Below are 21323 nucleotides of genomic sequence, written 5' to 3' on the forward strand. Positions count from 1 at the left end.
GGAGGGAGTGTGCAGGCGGAGGGGAATGAAGGGGGTGAATAGAACAACTGTAATGGTATAATCAATAAAATATATTTTAAAAAAAGAGTTTAAACTATAAAACTCTTAGGAAAAAAACAGATTATAAAACCTTTGCAGTATTAAGTTTGGCAATGATTTATTGAATGTAATACCAAAGGCACGGCAACAAAAATAAAAAGAGAGACATACTTGACTTCATGAAAATTTAAAAATTTTGTGAATTAAAGATATTATTAACAGAGTAAAAGGCAAACAACAAAATGGAAATAAATATTTGCAAGTTATATATATTCACAATACGTAGAGAATTCTTAAAACTCAACAACTAAAGGGCAAATAATGTGATTCAAAAATGGGCAAAGGATTTGAATAGACATTTCTTCAAAAAAGACATGGCCACATAAGTCATTAAAATGGTCAATAAGTACATGAAAAGATGCTCAACATCAGTATTTATTAGGGAAATAAAATAAAAACCATAAAAAACAATTTAGACCTGTTAATATGGCTACTATATTAAAAACACTAACAGCACATAATAAGTGTCGACATGGATGTGGTGCAATGGGAACCCTTATACACAGTTGGTGGGGATACACAATGGCCCAATCACTGGAGAACAGTGTCTCTGTTCCTTAACTTTTAATGTAAAATTACCATATGATCCAGCAGTTCTACTTTTGGGTATATGCAAATGTCCAAAAGAATTGAAAGCAGGGTCTTGAAGAGATATTTATACATCCATGTTTATAGCAGCATAATTTGCAATAGCTAAAATGTACAAGCAACCCAAATGTCCACTGATGGAGGAATAGATAAGGAAAATGTGGTGTATTCACCCAATGGAATATTATTTAGCCTTAAAAGGAAGGACATTTGTACAAATGCTATATTGTGGATAAAATTTTAGAGTATTATGCTAAGTGAAATAAGCTAGTCACAAAAGACAAATATTGTACAATTCCAGTTGTATAAAGTACGTAGAATAGTGAAATCCATAGAAACAGAAGTATAATGGAGTTTGCCAGGGGGCTGTAGGGAAGGAGAATGGGAATTATTGCTCAATGGCTACAATGTTTCAGTTTTGCAAGACGAAAAGAATTCTGGAGATGGATGGTGATGAGCTCTGCACAATATAAATATAATTAACACCACTTAACTGAACACTAAAAATTGTTAAGATGGTAAATTTTGTGTTATGCGTTTTTTACTACAATAAAAAAGTCTTAATTGAAAAATATGAGCAGACCAATGACAAGTAAGGAGATTGAATCAGTAATTAAAACTCTTTCTGCAAAGAAAAGTCCAGGATTATGGCTTCACTAATAAGTTCACTAAGCACTTAGAAAAGAATACCAATTCATCTCAAATTCTTCCAAAAAATTGAAGAGGAGGGAATATTTTCGAGTAGTTTTATAAGGCCAGCAATGCCCCAATACCAAAGCCAGACAAGAAAACTACAGGAAAAGAAAATTACAGGACAGCATCCCTGGTAACATAGACACAAAAATCTTTGACAAATGCTACTAAAAACTGTAAAACGCTGAGAAAATAAATTTAAGAAGACACAAATCAATGGAATGATAGCCTATGTTTATTAATTGGAAGAATTAATACTGAAGCAATCTACAAATTCAATTCAATCTCCATCAAAATTCCAATGGCATTCTTTACAGAAACAGAAAAAAACAATCCTAAAAATTGTATGGAGCGGCATGAGTCATGAAATAGTTCCAGCAATCTTGAGCAAGAACAACAAAGCTGGAAACTTCACACTTCCTAATTTCAAGCTGCATTATAAAGCGGCAGTGATCGAAACAGTATGCTATTGGCATAAAAAGTGACATTGATCAGTGGAACAGAATAGAGAGCCCAGAATCAAACCCATGCATAATACGGACAACCAATTTTTGACAAAGGCCTCAAGAATACACAATGGGGAAACACAGTCTCTTAAATAAATGGTTTGGGGAAAACTAGATATCCAGATGCCAAAGGATGAATTTGGACCTTGATTGTATACCACATACAAAAATCAACTCAAAAATACTTAAATGTAAGACCTGAAGCCATAAAATTCCCAGAAGAAATCAGAGGGCAATTGACATTCAACTCTAGAGTACCTCACTGGGCTTGCATGAGCAATCCCTACATCCCCTGCCAATGCTAATGCTATGAGTCTATGATTTGTTTGAGAGTCTCCCTGTTGCCTAATTCTTCTATAAGTGCACCCATCGCTGGGATTTCCCCCTCACAGGTGGGTGAGCACCCCAACACCCTAGACTATGCCCCATGCTCTCCCTGGCAAGTCTGGTCAACACCTGCTATCAACACCTGCGTTTTACAGGTCAAGCTTTGGAGCCAGACATGGGCATGGATCTTGGTTATTTCAACCCAGAACTTCAGTTGTTTTATTCGCTATCAGAAACAGCTTCCTTGTTTGTAAACTGTGCATGATAATATATACCTTGTAAGACTGTGTTTAATATGATAATGCAAATGAAACACTGGAGTGCCTTGTACATAAGAAGACCTTGCTGAATAGAATTTATGATCATTAATATCATTTCTTTTGTACAAAGGGATGATTGAGTGTCACGGCCAACTCAGGCTGTGCTCTTGCTGGATCTGCTGAGGCATCTTAGTGTGTGGGGTAGAAAGAACTCAGTTCACTGTACAGGTTACTCCTACACTTTTTGTTGTGTGGAAAACATAATGAAGAGAGCTGAATAGTTCTGGGCAGCAATTTTTTTTAAAACCTGTGTGGAGGAAGTAGAAGGTAGATTGTTTAAAGAATCAGGAGGAGGGAAGACTTTGAAAAGCAAAAGTAAACATTGCCAGGAGGGAATCCGATTCAGTTTCTGCAAAGTGAGAAACAGCATGCATCCCTTTCTTCTCATGAAACTTAAGTTTATATATTTATAAAACTTAATGTATTTACCACCGAGGAGTGAGATTTATTTCGGGAGTTTTATACCTGCTTCAAGATGAACGCAGGTATAAAAAGAGTATGTAAAAAGAGAGAGTATGTACTCAGGGAACATTTTGAAGATTTGAGTCAGGTTATAATTGTAGGTAGTGACTCAGCTCTCGGGACAGGGTACTACGTGTATCGTGTGAAGGAACCTGGACTAGGAACCTGTGAAGAAAATGGGACAGGTTTGCCCTTATCATGGGCCTTCCTCCATCTATTTTGCATCTAGCGTTTGAGTGTAAGGTAAAGAAATAGCCGGATGCTGCAGGAATCAGGAAACAGTGCCCTCTACTGTTCCTGAGGGAATCATGCAGCCTCGGTCAAATCACCAGGGAAGTACACAGCTCCAAAGCCAAAGCAAGCTGCTCTGTTGTCTGCAACCATCAAGACACTGAGAGGCCAGCTGCTGGCACCTACAGTCCGTCTCAGCTGTAAATACTCAGCAGAAGCAAGACCACCCAGATTAACAGAAGCTTGTCCCCCACCCTGGTTTCTAGGTCGGCTCTGACTGGGGCTGCATATGAATGCGCCCCTCGCAGTTCTCACTGCAAACATAGAAGAGCTTCTATTAGTTTTGCTGCTTAGCAGAAATAATTTAATTTTTTTACTAGATTACCTGTTTGTTATAAGAGATATAACTCAGGAACAGCAAGATGGAAGAGGTGCGTAGGGCAAGGCACGGAGGAAGGGTGAGGGGTTTCCATGTCCCTCTGAGTGCACCACTCCCCCCACACCCCCACGCTCACCGTCCCGGAAGCTCCAAGAAATTTTGAAATGGTGATTTTAACCATTGAACCTTGCTGTTAGATGAACTCTGCTTCTCAGTGTTATAAAATTAAAAAATTGAACCATTTTAAGGAAGCTGTCATAGAAAACAGTAGTTCACTGTCAAAGTTTACAACAGCAAGGGATCAACATATTCTCCTTCGATTTTTCTGTTCCTTTCTTCCCCTGTCCTTTTTTTTATGAAACCATCTAAAATACCACAGTATCTTCTTTTTCTCATCTTTTATTTTCAAGGGCCACTGAATCTTTCTATAGAAATGATGTTAACATGGTGGAAACTGTTTTGTTAACTTTCTCTACCTTCTGGGGACAGTTTTTTTGGTGAGATTTTTATGTATGTATGTATGTATGTATTTTAGAGAGAGGACAGGAGGTCAGAAAGAGAGGGAGAGAAAGATGGCTTGGTTGCCTCTCACATTCCGCTAAGCAGGGACCTGGTCTGCAACCCATTTTTACTTTTTATTGCTGGCTCCTCTGACTTCTAAAGCCAACATGCTCTGAAATCTCACTTTCTTTTTTAATTTATTTTATTTATTTATCTTTAGAAGGGAAGGGAAGGATAAAGGGAGAGAAATATCAATGTATGGTTGTTTCTCATGCATCCCCGGCTGGGAACTGGCCACTGCTGGGAACTGGCCTGCAACCCAGGCATGTGCCCTGACTGGGAATCGAACCGCAATTGTCCGGTTCGCAGGCCCGTGCTCAATCCACTGAGCTACACCAGCCAGGGCTTGAATTCTCACTTTCAACTATTGTATTCTGGGTATGGCCTCAAACCATAGTCAACATTTACCTTTACTTTAAGCAACATAAAGGGGAATCTGAGCATTCTAAGCCTGTAGTAGGATTTGCCTTTTCTATAATAACTTTTGAGCTGTCTCCTCAGAATTACTCCACCCAGCTACAGCACAGAAAATACAGAGATGAATAATAAAATACATATGAAAGGCAATTTTAAAAAGTTTTCTTAAATGACTCTGAAACTATGATGTGTGGAAATACCTTTTCTTTCAGGGTTCCAAGTTTCAAAATCATGAGTTTAGAGGGTATGCATTTTTTGCCCTGTCATGGGGCAGAATTCTGATAAACGGAAACTGGTCACAACTCTTCTGTCAAGAATAAAGTCCAGTTTCATGCAGGATTGGTGACCCCATGCGAAGCAACTGCCAGCTTCCACTGGATCCCAGGATTCCACTGCCATTCATTGCAGGAATAAATGGTGTCTGCAATGCAGGTCTTACTGACATGGTAGAGGGTGTTTCCAGTTAGGGTGCTGGGTAAGTAACTCACAGTTATTTGTATCGTCAGACTACAGGTGTTTGTGTATGGCTCTAGTAATTGCCAGGAGAAAAGACTTCGGTTTTCTCTGAAGCTTGGGGTTAAGAATTAACCTGCTACATGCAATTTAGCAGATTAAGAAAGTCGCTTAAATTTGGGTCCTTCTATTTAAAATATCCATCTAAGGTATCACGTACTTTTAGTCTTTCAGTTAAGAATGGCTTTGCTGACAGAGGGTCAGTTTACTTAGTGCTTGGCATGTCACTTTTCTTTACAGACTAATGCAGCCCATAGCTCTGATGTCACCTATTGGACAGAGGCACGGGGAACCACCCTGTCCTCTTTTTCCATTGTAGAACTCATCTGGTATGCATGCGATATATCTATCTCTCCTTCCCCTCTTCTCAAAGACATTGTCACCAAGAGCAGAATGCCCATTCAAAGAGAGAAGAGGGAGATGGAACCAAACGACATTGCTTTGAGGTTTCTGGATTTGGCCATGCCTGATCCTCATATTTTTAGTTTCATGAGCCAGTATGTTTTTTGCTATAAATTCATAAATTAGCTTCAGCCAAGTTCACTTGCAACCAAGGAGTTCTAAGGTAAGTAGTGAGCAATCTTCTGCATTGCAGGGACCCAGTTTCTTAGATTAAGGTTCAAGAGAAGAACTGATAAATTCTAACTTTGCTTAGCACCTATGACATTATTCTAGAAATGATCTAGTTTTGTGTACTGTCCAATACTCTTTAGCTTGTCTATATAGCCACAGAAATCTGTTGACAGAACTCTTTACTGGGCAAGTCAGTCTCGGGAAGACAGTGTGGGGAGGGAAGATGATCAAGTAGGCAAACCTCAAGGGGGAAACTGAAGAAAACCTTTTCCCTTCACAAGCTCTGCCATCTCCCAGACTGACAGCACTTGTTTCTTTTGCTCAAGGATGTTTCTCGGGGATCAGTGAGGTAACATGTCCTCTGCCTCAAGTGTGAGAGATGGGAAGAGAAAGCATCTTAGCTTCCACAGGATGCCCCTGCTCAGTATCACGGGCAGTATGTTGACGAGGACATCGGGATTTATAAAACTTATATGGAAGAACAGGTAGCCCAGCAGTCTGATGAAAAACAGGGTGGTGAAAAAGAAGTATCGAAAAATCCTGAAAAGAGAAAGCCGACAAACTGTTAACCAGAGGTTAGAAAACCAGGAACAAAATAGTAAGTCAAATGTAAATGCATGTTGGGCTCCTTCTTGGTATTCAGATGACTCTCACTCGTGGTTGCCTCTGTTCCCAACAACGAGTACAAAGGCAGCCCCTTCCCCTATGCTGGCCTGCTACCTGGCTGCTCTCTCTCCTACTCCTGGGTTTTATTTTCTTCTAGCACGTATCACTGTCTGCAATGATCTCGCTCCTTTATTTTCTGTCTTATTTTTATTTTTGTTTCTGAAAATTGTTTTACACAGCAGTGATACTAAATTATACATCATTGCCCCACATTTCTGTGATTCTGCATCCTTTCCAACACTTGATTTGCTCAAAATTTTTCAAATTTGGCCTATCAGATTGGGTGCAAAGTAATGCCTTATTATGATCTTGGCTCTTATTTTCCTGACAAACAATAATACTGAACATATTCATAGGTTTATGGGCCTGATATGTTTCCTCTTGCCCATTTATCTTCTAGGTTGTTTGGCCTTTCTTATTAAATGTAGGAGATCTTTAAATGTGATATCAGCCCTTTTTCATTGTGTGCATTTTAGTATCTTCCCTCAATTTTATAATTTTCACTTGCTCTAAACTGTGAGAGAACAAGTTAATAATTTTAATAAAGTCTAGTTTATCAACCCTTTTTAAAATTAGAGTCAACACTTTGTGTGTTTTGTTAAAAAAATTATGTCCTGTCCAAAGGCCTAAAAGATACTATTTTCTATTAAGAGTTTATGGTAGCTTAAAAGTATGTCCACACATTTTATGATGCTTCTCCCTTTAAGAGATTCCCTTTCATTAGAGAGTGGATCAGACTTAGTGACTTGCTTCAAAAGAATAGAATATTGAGGAAGTGACAGTGGATAGCATACTGTCCATACAGTGGACTACAGACTGTGACTTCATACAGTGGACTGTGGACTATGTACTGTAGTACATACTGTGACTTACTAGACTACATACGTAAGGCATCACAGCTTCCTTCTTACTCTTAGGAGGAAGCCAGCTGTCATGTTGCAAGGACACATAGTCAGTCCTGTGGAGAGGTCCGTGCAATGAGCAACTACAACCTCTTGTCAATAACTAACAAAATTTGTTGGATGTGTGTATAAACTGCCTCAAATATAGATCCTCTGTCCTGAGCCAAGCCTTCTAATGACAGTAACTTTGGCCAACATCCCAACTATAACCTCATAAAAGACTCTGAGCTAGAACCACCCAGCTAAGTGATTCACACATTCCTGACCCATAGAAACCGAAATAATAAAAGTTTGTTGTTTGAAGCCACTAAGTTTTGAAATCATTTTTTAGGTGGTAGTAGATAATTAGTGCCTATTTTTTTTATATCTATGTCCTCAACACTTGCTTTTTATATATACTCAAATCATTAATTTGATTCTTGACTTCATTTTCTCCACTGTTGGTTCCCTGTAGATTTTTCTTTATTTTACTTAGTGCAACCATCATTTCTGCCTGGGTCTTTTCTATGCCATTGAAGTACCCAAAGAGTTCCTGGAGCATCCTGGTAACCAATGTTTTGAACCATGCATTTGATAGGTACCTTATCTCCATTATACTTAATTCTTTTCCTGGAGTTTTGTTCTGGGAAACAAAACTCTTTCATTCAGGCCATAATTCTTTGTCCCCTCGTTTTGGCAGCCTCACTGTGTTTGTTTCAGCATGTTAGGTAGAGCTGCTTTGACTCCCTGTCTTAGTAGTGTGGCCTATTATAGAAAGGCATACCTGTTAAGGTGCATGGGGCGGAGCCTTAGGTCATTACCAGAGTAGGGCAACCCATGTCACTGCTTTGTTGCTCTGTGTGGGGGAGGGCTCTCAGAGGGGACAATGCTGTTGCCTGGCCTCTGGAGTTTTGCCCAGGAGGAAGCTGTCTCCGAGCACTCACACTTCACTTTCTCCCCATATGCCCCTGGTGCCCTTCCAGTTGTGTCCTGGTTTTGAATCTCAGAGGGGGAGGGTCCTCGTGAGTCTTAAGTCCATTGAGGCTCTTTAAGAAGAGTGCCTTGAGAATCTGACAGTTTGTCCTGCTGTTTTCTCAGCCAGAAGTTATGGAGACTAATATTTCTGGTGTTGGAAACCTGGGCTGGGTGGACTGGACTGGGGCTGAGCTCCCTTGCTGTTGAGGCATTCCTCACATTTTTTCGTCTAACACATGTGCATATGGGACTGCCTATTCCTGTCCCTGTGCCTCACGTCTCCACATCTTCATACCTCTGCCCCTCTCCACATCTCTGCCTCCCCTACACATTTGGAATAATGTAGCTTCTCTAGATGCTCAGTTGTTGGACTTCCACAAGCTTGGTTTTCAGACAGTTCTAGGTGATATTTGTTTTGTAGTCTGTGTATTTTTTGCTATAGTTGTGTGCAGAGGTGAGACATGTTTACCTGTACCTCCACCATCACAATACTGTATGTGAGACTTTCAGTCTCACATACAATATTTTTTAGGATCATTTTATTCAATTACATGAAAAATCTTTTGGGGAATATGGAATTGAATGGACTCACTACCATTCATCGTTTGGAGAGAATTGATGTATTTATGATACTAAGGCTTTCTACCCATAACTATGGTATTTTCTTCTTTCATTTATGTTACCTTTAAAATTTCCTAATAAATTTTAATAAATGTCCCTGTAAATTTCTTTCTTTTTTTATATTACCCTTATCCAGCTGTGCTGGGCTGCCTCCTGCCCCAGGACAAATTCACTACCCACCTGCCCTGACCAGTCAAAAACAGCACCTTCTCCCCCTCCTTCTGTTTTTAAAGTTTTCTGGTAGAGTTAACCTTGGTAACAGGAGCCAGGATCCTTTCTAGTACAGAATCTTGATCAGAATTGGGATCAGAAGCCCTTTACCAACCTCCTCCCACTACTCTCCCTGAAGCTGGGTAAGAGATCCATGAGAAGGTTTTGAGATGACATCTGTGGGTTGACATTTCCAGGGAAAATTCTAGAAATATTCTAGTTTTCTTATCTCTTGAGCCAGTGCCCGATATACCAGGGCCCCCACAGGATTTTGGAGCAGGATAAGAGGGAAGACATTTGTAGTTTGATGTGATAAACTGGACTTGCAGGATGTGGTGAGGTTCTTTCCAGGTCACCACCTCTTTGCAAGGCACACGGTTCTTATTCTGGAATCTCACATGGGCAATTCCATGCTGGGCACTGGTATTAAAGTCCATATTAAAGACAGACTGAGAGTTTTAAGGAAAATTCTGCTAGTTGTTCTGGGAATTTTGTATTTAGAGATATCAAAACAAATAATACTTTACTTACCTGGTATGAAGGGATATTCCCCTTAAACAAAATTGCCAGAAAATTGGAGCTGACCTTTAATTTTATGTTAACCACTTTGGTGGAATTCTTTCTAAATCCTTTTTCATACTACCTTAAATATATGTTTCTCTATGCCTTCTGAAACAGATTATATTGAACATAATTTGACCTTTTCTTGAAAATGCAAGAGCTTCATGAATACCAGTTTTACTTCGCTATCACGGTGGATCCTTTAGAGATAATATCTGCTCAGTTGTTTGAATCTTGAGTCCTCTTTTGATTTAACAAGTATTTTCAAGCACTTATTATGTACTGGGTGATGTTAGGTGCTATCTCCTTTTCGCACTCCTTTCCTCTTTTATCTGCTGTTAGGCAGTGGTATACTTGGATTTAGAAGCTATCTCCCCATTTCTACACATATTTTTTCATGTCAGAAGGATAGGTACTAACAGTGTAACAAAGTTTGGGAGAGGAATATCACACAAAAATAATGTGAAAACCCAATCATTACATGATTATGAACCACAAAAAGATCTCCCTATTTCTAATACACTGAAGTTACTGGGGAACCAGATACATTAGCTAATACAAATTATTAAAGGCAAAGGGGAATGAGTTTAAGATTTACCACATTTGTTTTAGATGATATGATTCTTGTTTCTTATTGCTATTAGGCCATTGATTTCTAATACTGAAAAGTTGAGATTAGTTGCCTTTGAAGAAGGTGGCCATAATTTTAGAACTGAGAAACGTAGTCATTAATGACACTAGTTTGCTGAGTCTGTGTGTGTACAAGGTTCTTCTTGTCTACACTTTGCTTTCTGCCTGGATGGCTATGCATGACCCCAAGAAAGTGTACTCAAAGATATTTACTTACTTTTTACAGACCCATATTCCTTTATTTTGGAGAGACTTAACCTGAGAGAAAAAGAAGGGACGTTGATAAATTAGCAATTTCTGGAAGCTATCATCACTGTCAAATAATATTCAGTGAACCATCAGTTAAATGTTACATTTAGATAATGTCACACATATTTTACATGCATAAAAAGATACATTTTTCAAAGATAATTATGTGTATAAAATTTTATGTAGCCTTTTAAATATACTGATAGGAATAAATGAAGTCACAGGTCAGAGGTCCGTGTGCCTAAAGATCCATTATTCTGATTCTGGGCTCTCTCAAGTACACTTTTACCTTCTTCTGAGCTAGTAATCCTTAGAGAGGTTTACAAGCTATGAAAACCACACAAATTTATTCAAAGGGACAAGCTTAAAAAGTTAAAAAATGTGAAGGTGAGGCTATATCCTGGATTTCTGGGGCATCAATTTTCTAAAATGTGTTCTTAGTTATTTCATTTGTCTTTTAACTTCCTTGTGAGATAAAAAAAAAAGGAAGAGGGATTATAATCATTGAAAATCGTGGAAGTGAGGCTCATGGAATTAGAATGAGAAGCTTTTTGGGTTACAAATTTGGTTCTACAGCTTGAGTGAGATTAAGTGGCATGCTACCCGGTGGGCTGCTCAGGTGGCCTCTCTATAATAATTGCTCAAACATCATAGGTCATAGAACCACCGTGGGATTGATAATCTTCATAAGGACAGCTCGGTTTGTCCTCTGGCAGGTAGTCTGAGGGAGCACTTTGATGAGCCACTGGGGGTAGATGATGGGACACGTCAGGGAGCATGACAAGCTTAGTTCTAGAAGGTTTAGTTTCAGAAGTTGTTTGCTGAATAGATACGCAATCTTGGGGTCAGAATAACCGGTTCAGGACAATGGGAACCATGGCCACTGTGAACACTGCATAACAGACACCCAAACATCTGACGACTCCAAGGACAATCAATGGTTAATTATTGATACTTGCTTCTTTTCTGAGATTATAAAGGCTACATTATCTCAACAACATAAAATTTCTGGTGAATGCTAACCTCAGTTCTAAAGACAATATAAATTACAAAGACCAAGTCCAACAAAAATTTATCTTTTAGTCTTATGGACTTACTGCTACTAGATGCCATGTGGGCTAAGAGGCCTGGTGCTTCATATCCAATTCTATTTTCTTCTGGCCTTTGCATGTGTTCTGGCAACATCATGATATTAAATAAGAATAGAAACTGAAGCTGAATCATAAAGCAGCAATGACTTCCTGTCTTTTTATTCACAAACCAACTCTGATTAGATGGTGAGAGTTGCCTGGTGGTCTGTGTTGTGGAAGAGTCAGGACTGTGTTGGGCTCATCAGGGATGAGTACTGTGATGGTTAGGGGTGGAAGGAATGAGTGGTGCATGTGTCATGCGTTGGCCCCCTCTCTGTAGAGTGTACCCTCATTTAAATGTTCTTTTACTCCCATTCTGAATTCTCGGAGGTCTTAGGCTATTTTCTTTGAGAACATGTCATTTGTGTGTCTATAAAAAGAGTAAAAACGATTGTTCCTTGGTCTCCTCTTTGCCTGTTTAGGTTTAGAATGCCTTGGACTTATGCCTGATATTCTTATTGGAAAGTGCACACGGGAAGATTGGTGTATGGTTGTTGGCTTGTAGTATTTGGGAAACTCCTTTGAAAGGCATTGGCATTGCAAGACACTGAAGATGGAGTGGAGTGCTTACCTTATTATTTTGGTGTTTAAAATCTTTCCTCTCGGAGTTCATGTTCAAGACTTTTGATCTGGAGGAAAAGAACCAAAATAGGGACTGAATGAGTACTCCTGAATATTCATATTATGGGACGGTTATTTAAAAACAGTTTTAGAATCTAAAGCTATGCTGTCCACTATTATAGCTAGTGAGTGTATGTAGATATTTACATTTAAATTAATTAACAAGAAAAATGGTCAGTTCCTCCATGACAACTCAGCAGGTGGCTAGTTGCTACCTATTGGATAGCAGAGAAAGTTCTGTTGGGCAGCCCTGCTCTAGGACCTTAGCTTAACAGTCGAGCCATACCCACTGCTCAGGAAGAATTTAGGGAGACTTGAAGGTGTCCTTTAATGGTGAGGATCTCCAGGTCTCAGTGTCCTCACTCCCAGGCCACAGTGTGTACTTGGCCTAGTTAGAGGCTGTGTGCAGTTTGGGTCTCTTTCATTTGATTCCCAAGATCCCAAAATATTTAATAAATAAAAATACTTCACTGAATTTAGATATGACTTCCAAAGAGGGTGAAGAAATGGAAGTGAGGATTTTGGTTTTGGTTTCTCACCATTTAGACTCTTATTTACCATTTCTAATTTTTAATGTTTATAGTTTAATATAGCTTGTGTTTTATGCTATGATAGCTTTAATCTGGGTCTAGAGATTAGTTTCACTTTTATCCCATATGGTTCAGTTCTCATATGTTTGGGGGAAGTAAGGATGGTCTTAAGTTTTAAGGTATTTTCTGTGATATATAAGGAATGTCCTAATTAAAGGTGATTAATCAATAACTCTTTTAAAAGCCTATGTTCTTGGCCTTAATATAAACTTGAATAGTTGATAATATAATAAAATTATAAAGGGAGATGTGTTTCTCAGATCTTTTAAGAAGAATGGGAGAAGGACCCGCCCTTTAAAGTTGGTGTGGTCTGAAGGGGGTCAGCCAGATCCTAACAGGGGGAAGCCATGTGGTGTGGGGGCTCACTCAATTCCAACTGGGAATTGGTCAGAGAAATGTTTGCTCTGACCCAGGCTGAGATGGAGTTACCACTAAAACCAGGATGTTCCTTTGTTTGCCAAAGCTCACACTTCTTTCTCAAGGAACCGAATCTCTAATTCTTCTTCTATTTTCCTCAGAGTTTCTTGGTACTTCTTCAAAGAGAAAGAAAAGAAACCATAGTTACTGATCAGAAGCTTTATGCTTTTTCTACTCCTAGTAAGCATGTCTTATTCCATGGTAACATGACTGTTTGGTATTCCCACGGCCACTTTATCTCCTTTCCTAGCGCCCCCCCCCCCCCACCACTACTGATCTCTTACTACACTTTACTACTGGACAGGTCCCTAAGGTAATAGGGATTGTAAACAAATAGGAAAAGTGCTCATTAGTAATCTAAGAGGTTGGGAGACCAGGGCAGTAATGGAATGATATTGGTGGTAGAGTTTCGAGGACCCTGAAGTCCTTTGGTGGTACCACCTTGAAGAGTTAAAATTGTTCCAGACTGTATTCTTTGAAAAGCCTGGATACATTTCATCCTGTACCTTAACAGACCCTTTGCTGTCCCTTGACTTAGAAGCTGTACCTTTATGCAGAGGGCCTGATCTTCACAGAGCTGGGCCACAAACGCAAAGTCTTCCATTACCTGAGAAGCAAAAATTTTAGCCTTAAATTTCTCTCAGTAAACTGCTATATACACGAGAGTATATTTGTTTCCTTCTACATCTCAGATCATAAATGTAGTTTTATAATTGTTCTAATTATTTTTTTCTGTACATATGAACTCATTTCATTTTTTTAAGGATAAACAAGCAGTATTTTACCATTCCAGTGGGAAATATTTGGAAAAAGTTGGGAGAAAAATGCATACTAATTTGTTGAGATTATAGATTATGAAATGTACCCTGTAAAAAGATCAAAGAGAAGTAGACCCAGGGGATTGTATTCATCTTTTTTTCCTCTTTGTCTCCTCCCTGGCCCCGTAATGTTCTAGATCTGGAACCTTAAAATTCATTCACTTGAGGAATGTGTTTGGTGGTTTGGTGAAGGATTTAGTTTCTCTTCCTTTGGGAGAAGTAGTGTTTACTTCATTACCTTGTTCAGCTCCTTCTCTTGGTCAGCACAGGAAGCTTCCAACTTCTGTATCTTAAGCTGTAGAAAGGGACAGAGATTGGTAACTCAGCAAAATGAAAACCATATAGGATTCCATTCTGAAATGCTGTCTGGAGGTTGTCTTACAGATGGCTGGAGGATATCAGGCACGATTTCAGATGTCTTTCTGATAGAGGAGCCAAGCCATCCAGCATCCTGGTGAGCCTGCTTTTCTATACTTCCACCCTCTTCCCACCCATCAGTGCTTCACCCCTAAACTTCAATTCTAGCTTTCTTAGACTTTTCTCTTAGGAAAAACATCAAGCTTGAAAAAATTCACTCTTCCTTTTTCTTTTATATATTCATTGCTCACTCTATCCTCCTTCCCTGTATTCCTCTTCCCTCTTTTCCTTCCTTAAATATTTGATGAAAGCCTATTTTATATTGGCCACTAAGATGGAATGACAGGGAAGGGGCCAGTGGGGACTGAGGATACAGTGGTAACAGGATTGATAGGCTCTCTGGCTCACATGGCTGATGGTCTAGTTGGGGGATATATATATGTCACTATGGTCATGACAAATGCTGTGAAGGAAATGAAAACATAGTAATGTGATGAAAGTGAGTGATGCTATAAGATCTATTGTATATGTGATGATATTTGAGCTCATGTCTAAGGGGTAAATAGTAGAAAAGTGGATATCTGGAAGAAATACGTGCAATGCGGAAGTTACAGCAAAGGCCAAGACTGTGAAGTAGCAAGATCTGGTGTGTATGGATAAGTTATTATATGGCTGGAACATAGGAGAGACTGGTAAGAAGAAAATTAGATGAGGAATGTTAGACATGGATGAGATATTGTGGGGCCTTATAGTTTCCAGAAAGAGTTTGGTTCTTCATTCTAGTTACAGTGAGAAGCCACAAAAGAGCTTGAAGAAGTAATGACATGATCTGATTTGTGTTTTTAAAGAGGAGTATTCTATGTGTGGGAAGTTCAATGTTTAAGTGTAAGAGTAGATGCAGAAAGAGTTAGGAGGCTACTTCAGTGTCCAGATGAGGGGTTATGGTACCTTGCAAAAGGGCAGTAGTATTAGTGGTAGCAGGAGATAGAGAGAAACAGATGAATTTGGGATGTATTCTGTAGATAGAACAGACCTGACTGCATCTTCCCCTCCTTCCATTTTCAAGGCTATTGTTCCCACTTTCACCTAAGTAGCATTATTTCACATTTGGACTCTTCCAACAGTTCCTTTCCCCTCCAGCCAGGTCCAGATAGCCAAATGTGCTAAGAGCTATATTTCCAAGACAATGGTCTGAGTCACAAGGAGTTCGAGCAAGAGCTGAACTGATCCCCTCATGCAAGGGGAACAGAAGCACAAAGAATGCTGCTTATTCCATAGAATTAGAGATATCACCTGATAATTCCAGAATACAGGCAGGTAAAAGGGAGTGATTCAGATGGTCAATAATACTTTAGAACTCTTTAGGATTGGGTTAATCACTGCCAGGAAAATAATAGCCATTGTTCTGACAATGTCTGGAACTCTCTCTCTATTGTCTATCAGCTCAGGTCACCTGACATAGCCAGCATAGCCAGACTTAAAGTGTCACCACTAGATTCTGGCCAGGTTACTGCCAGAAAAACTTGCTTTTGGGAGAGGGAAGAAAAAGTCCTGACAAAAACAGTCAAGGGTCTTTGTAATCCTTTCTAGTTGTAACTTCGATTTCTTCCTGATAGAAAGTTTCCTGGATAAGATTTCTGGTGAAGATAGAGGTGTAGGTGAACACACTCTGCCTCAAAACAAATAACAGCCAGAACTGCCAGAAAATTGAGCTGTATGGAAGTCCAACAACCAAGGACTTAAAGAAGCCACATTCATCCAGACAGATAGGAGGGGTGGGGACACAGGAGAGGTGTGGAGACACGTGGAATTGTGGTGTGGTACAGATAGGTGGTGACAGTGGATCAGGCTGTCCCATATTCGTGTGTGGTAGATAAAAATTGGGAAGGATACCTTGGCAGCAAATGATCCCAGCAAAAGGCCAGATGACACTGCCCAGGGTTCCAGTGCCAGGAGATAAATCCCCATGACTTCTGGCTATAAAAACCAGTGGGGGTTGGAGTGGTAGAAGGAACTGTTAGATTTTCAGGAAACCCTGCTTAAAGGGTGTGCATGGATTTAGAACATAGCCCCTCTGGGATTCAGCGCCAGGGCAGGGGCTGGAAGGGTGCCAGTCACATATAAGGAATAAGTGAAGTGACTAGAAACAAGGCAAGTGCTGGGCAAACCTCCAGAAGCCAGGCAGCTGCACTGTCCCCTCTCCAAGCCCTCCCCCCACACAGAGCCACAAAGCAGTGAAACAGGTTGTCCCACCTTGGCGATTACCTAAGACTCCACCCCACATAATTTACAAGTGCCTTTTCTACAATAGTTCATGCTGCCAAGACAGGGAGTCAAGTAGCTCTACCTAATACATAGGAAAAAAACACAAGGAGGCTGCCAAATTGAGCAAAGAAATATGGTCCAAATGAAATAACAGAATATAACCCCAGAAAAAAAACTCACTGAAACAGAGATAACTAACTGATCAGGCTCACAGTTCAAAACACTGGTATTCAGGATACTCAAAGAACTCATTGAGTATGGCAACAACATAAAAAAGACCCAGAAAGAAATGAAGGTTACAGAAAGTGAAATAAAGAAAAATCTACAGGGAACCAACAGTGGAGAGGGTGAAGCTGAGAATCGAATCAATGGTTTACAACATAAGGAAGAAATAAACATTTAATCAGAATAGTGAGAAGAAAAAAATTTAAAAAATGAGGAAAGTCTAAGAAGCTTCTGGGACATCTCCAAATGTACCAACATCCAAATCATGGGGATCCAGAAGAAGGAGGAAAAGAGCAAGAAATTAAAATTTTATTTGAAGAAATAATGACAGAAAACTTCCCTAATTTGGTGAAGGAACTAGATATAAAGTCCAGGAAGCACAGAGAGTCTCAAACAAGATAGACCCAGAGAGGACACACCAAGACACATCATAATTAAAATGCCTAAGGTTAAAGATAAAGATAGGATCTTAAAGGCATCAAGGGAAAAGCATGGAGTTACCTACAAAAAATTTCCCATGAGACTGTCAGATGATTTTTCAAAAGAAACTTTGTAGGCTAAAAGAGGCTGGCAAGAAGTATTCAAAGTGACGAAAAGTAAGGATGTACAACCTAGACAACTCTATACAACAAAACTATCATTTAGAATGGAAGGGCAGATAAAGTGCTTCCCAGACAAGGTAAAGCTGAAGGAGTTCATCATCACCAAGCCATTATTACATGAAATGTTAAAGGGAGTTATGTAAGAAAAAGATCAAAACTATGAATATTAAAATGGTGACAAATTCACAACTATCAACAACTGAATCTAAAAAACATACTATGCAAACAAGCAGAGCAAAAACAGAATCGTAGATATGGAGATCATTTGGAGGGTTATCAGCTGGGAGGGGGAAGGGATAAAATGAGGCAAAATGTGCAGGGAGTAAGAAGCATAGTTGGTAGGTACAAAATAGGGGGAGGTTAAGAACAGTATGGAAACAGAGAAACCAAAGGACTTGTATGCACAACCCATGGACATGAACAAAGTGGGGGGACTGCTGGAGGAAATGTGGGTACCTGGTGGAGAGAGACAAAGGGGAAAATAAATTGGGACAATTGTAATAGTGTAATCAATAGAATATATTTTAAAAAGTTTTCTGGATGAGCATGGCCAAGCAAGATTACTTGGTAGATTTGGAGTTCCTGTTTTGTGTGTATGCAGGGAGAGGGGCATTGACACCAATTTGGCCAACAGAAGAGAGGGGAGTAATTCCCTGTTGTTTCATTTTCTGTTCTATTTTCAGTATGTTCATATCTTCAGAGGCTTCATCTATGCAGTATAGGCTTAAGTGTGGGTTTAATAAGCAAAGGGGAAGCAAAAAAGACAAGGAAAAAACTAATTGTATAGGAAGTGTTAAGAATTTTATCTTCTCTCAATAAAATAAATGTCTTAAATTCTTGTATCTTTGATTAGATGGGTTGTAGTTGTGTTCAGATTGTTCACTTTGGAATGCAGTCAGAGAAATGCTAAACACTGTATGATGTACTTAGCAGATAGAGGTCACTAAATATTTGAGTGAACCATTGAATAGATTCTTTCTGGACTGGAATCATAGACAGGGTGTGTAATCTGTCTAACATAAATTTATGAATCTTAGCTCTGCCTCTATGAATTCATACATATACTTCAGTCAGACTTTTATTATTATTTATTTTTATTTTTTTATTTTACGTGTTTTTTTTTAAGATTTTATTTATTTATTTATGTTTAGAGGGGAAGGAGAGAGGGAGAGAAACATCAATGTATGGTTGCCTTTTGTCCGTCCCCTGCTGGGAGTTGGCCTGCAGGGAACCTGTCTACAACCCAGGCATGTGCCCTGACTGGGAATCAAACCGCGATCCTCTGGTTCGCAGGCCTGTGCTCAATCCACTGAGCTACACCAGCCAGGGTCAGTCAGACTTTTAAATAATTACTTTAAAAGTATGTGACTTTTCGAGACTTTAGTCCTTCAAAAAAGGGAAAGAATATTTTATATACACATTTTTTATATACATGACTTCTTTCAGTATTCAGATTGAAGATGGTAGGAACTGATTAAATTGCTCAACTTTATACATCAACCACATTAAATGCTGGGGAGAGGATTTAAACTAGGGATTGCAACTATTTCCAGTATTACATAAGTATTTGTGCATTTGTGTTGTGCTTTTTCTGGTGGGAAAGAGAAAAACAAAATATATAACTTTAGAATAAAATTTTTTACTAATGGTAGAGGAGAATTCAGCATTCAGTGTCTCAGGCTTAAGCCTTACTTGGACTAAAACTGCAAAGAATTTATCCCAACTTTGACAATTGTTTCTGAAGGCTTGTTTCCTGGTCATATACCCCAAACCCATTTTAAATTGTTTTTTTCATTTACCTTTGACTCTTCTGGTGTTCCCTTTAGATTGACTTTTTCATTCTTGGTTGCCTTAGGTAATTTCCTTGTGAGCTATGGTTTCAAAAAAATACATTTCAAGTAAAAAAATACATCTAATTAAATGATATAGAAGACAAAGGCATTTTCTGATGTGTGGGGGTCAGTAACTTGGCCTTGATAAAAACTGCCAGGAGATAGTTCCTTGGTGGATACTTGGAGACATCTTTGTTCTATCTCCATTTTCTCACTCACCTTAGCCACCAAAGCTAGAGTGTACTTAAGACAGGAGAACTTCTTTGAACCCCTAACCCGTGCTGGGTCACTCAGGGTTGCAGGCATGAGTCAGAAAGTAGGATATCATAGAAAACCCACTGTGTTCTGATATAGAGTCGAGGTATAGGGAATACCTGGACAAGGAAAATGGAATTCTTAAGAATTATTTTTTAAATGTCTGTGTTGAAAGTAAAATCAACCTCTCACCACAAAGGTTCCAGTCAAATTACTTCAACAGAGTGTTTCTTGGAATGAATTTCCTTGTGTTAGAATGAAGAACCCATGAGATCACTGAAGACCCTGAATACCTCACCCACTGCTTTCACACGAGGCTTCCAGGGAGAATCACTGTATGTGGGTCATGAAGCTCAGCTTCAGGAGAATGGAGCAGGCGTGGTATCCACCCCAGCACAGGCCTCCCTAACATATGGGCTCCTCTGTCATGATTTCCCTCCCTCTTTGATGACTGGGAACGGTATGGGGATGCCGGGGAATGCAGAGCCCTATCCCACCTTTCTTTGAAGTTCTTCTATATTGTGGACCAGAGCCTCATTCTTCCTTTCCTGTTGAAAGAGGTAGAATGTTAATGTGCATCTGCACACCACATCCAGCTTCATTCAGCTGATTGTTCTTCATTTCACCCCAGTGATATTTTCCTACAGAAACTCCATCTTACTTGATGAAGTCAGAAAAAACCTCTGGTTTGATCTAAATATGTACACGCCAAATTTCCAGGGATAGAGATGCCCACCTGTAGGGCTACCAGTATTAAATGGTACCAAAGAAACCCTGCCCACCACACACCCCCTTCCATGCATGGACACATTCTGCCATGACTTTTGAGTTGACTCTTCCTGGAATGTAAAAAGGTGGGGCTAGCTTATCTGACAGTTGATGGTAGGATGAGGAATAAAATTTTTCATATGGCTCTTTCCAGCTTCTTGCTTACAAGTCTGGCTGTTTCTTCTTCTAGCTCCTGCAAGGCCTTTTCTCTTTCCAGTGTGGCACAGTTTTCCTTCTCCCACTCCTCATCCTCTGCCACATCTCTGGTCTGAGTGATCTCACCTTCCAGCCTGGATGATACAAGCACAAACTGTGAGAAACGGGCAGTTTCAGAACTGATAAAACATATATCAGTTTTAAGGGTATTTTAATGATAATAAATACAAATCGCAAGTTTGGAACCCTTCTTTCCTGGATCCTTAAAATCAGATTCACTTTAAAGGTAGGAAAGGTAAGATTCCCCTGCTTCCCAAGTCAATTACCCAATGCTTTTTCAACTCAAATAAATGTCACCTAGTCTTTTAGAAATCTGTCTGAAAGCTGTCATATTTCAGGGTTTACATAAGAGAGAAATTCTAAGGAATGAAGAAGAAAGTTTTTGCTATACAAGACATAGGTCTCTAGAGAAAGCTGGAAAAATCAGTTTTGTCTCCTCTTCTTCTTCTTCACTCTTCCCCCATCCTTTTGGACTAGGAGCTCCCCTTATGAAATCCCAACACTCACCTCCGAATCTCATCTTCTTTCTCATGAATTTTTAGAAGAAGTTCCTGATTTGCTTCATCTATTCTCTGCATATCCTTTTCAAGGTCTGTGTTTAAACTGTTAATGTTCCTTTTGGATTGGGCCAATCTGAAGATTTCCACTTTCTCGGACCTGTAGTCTCAGCCCCCCAAATGAACAAGGGCCAATTATCACAAGATCAAAAAACTTTGGACCAAAGGGGATATCTAGAAGACATGTAATTCATTAACATGACTGTTT

The 21323-nt window shown here is 39.4% G+C and overlaps 1 protein-coding gene and 1 non-coding gene across 2 annotated transcripts in view; both read right to left on the reverse strand.

Moving 5' to 3' along the window:
- Window positions 1-6010: 6010 nt before the first annotated feature.
- TMCO5A (transmembrane and coiled-coil domains 5A) overlaps window positions 6011-21323 on the reverse strand; it is a 149497-nt gene continuing 134184 nt past the window's right edge. Inside the window, exons 4-13 of the mRNA XM_037056000.1 lie at window positions 21066-21215; window positions 20509-20632; window positions 20072-20122; window positions 19287-19358; window positions 14277-14333; window positions 13768-13827; window positions 13272-13336; window positions 12164-12221; window positions 10431-10471; window positions 6011-6209 (exon numbers count right to left, since the gene is read on the reverse strand). Coding sequence (XP_036911895.1) covers window positions 6011-6209; window positions 10431-10471; window positions 12164-12221; window positions 13272-13336; window positions 13768-13827; window positions 14277-14333; window positions 19287-19358; window positions 20072-20122; window positions 20509-20632; window positions 21066-21215 — 877 coding nt within the window. The remainder of the gene's footprint in view (window positions 6210-10430; window positions 10472-12163; window positions 12222-13271; window positions 13337-13767; window positions 13828-14276; window positions 14334-19286; window positions 19359-20071; window positions 20123-20508; window positions 20633-21065; window positions 21216-21323) is intronic.
- Window positions 9982-10087, reverse strand: LOC118993660 (small nucleolar RNA U13). The gene has a single exon (XR_005067914.1). It is a non-coding gene; the product is annotated as a small nucleolar RNA U13 (small nucleolar RNA).

This window comes from Sturnira hondurensis, unplaced genomic scaffold, assembly GCF_014824575.4.
Source record: "Sturnira hondurensis isolate 20B ecotype Veracruz unplaced genomic scaffold, ASM1482457v3 Scaffold0008782, whole genome shotgun sequence".
In the NCBI taxonomy this organism is placed as follows: Eukaryota; Metazoa; Chordata; class Mammalia; order Chiroptera; family Phyllostomidae; genus Sturnira; species Sturnira hondurensis.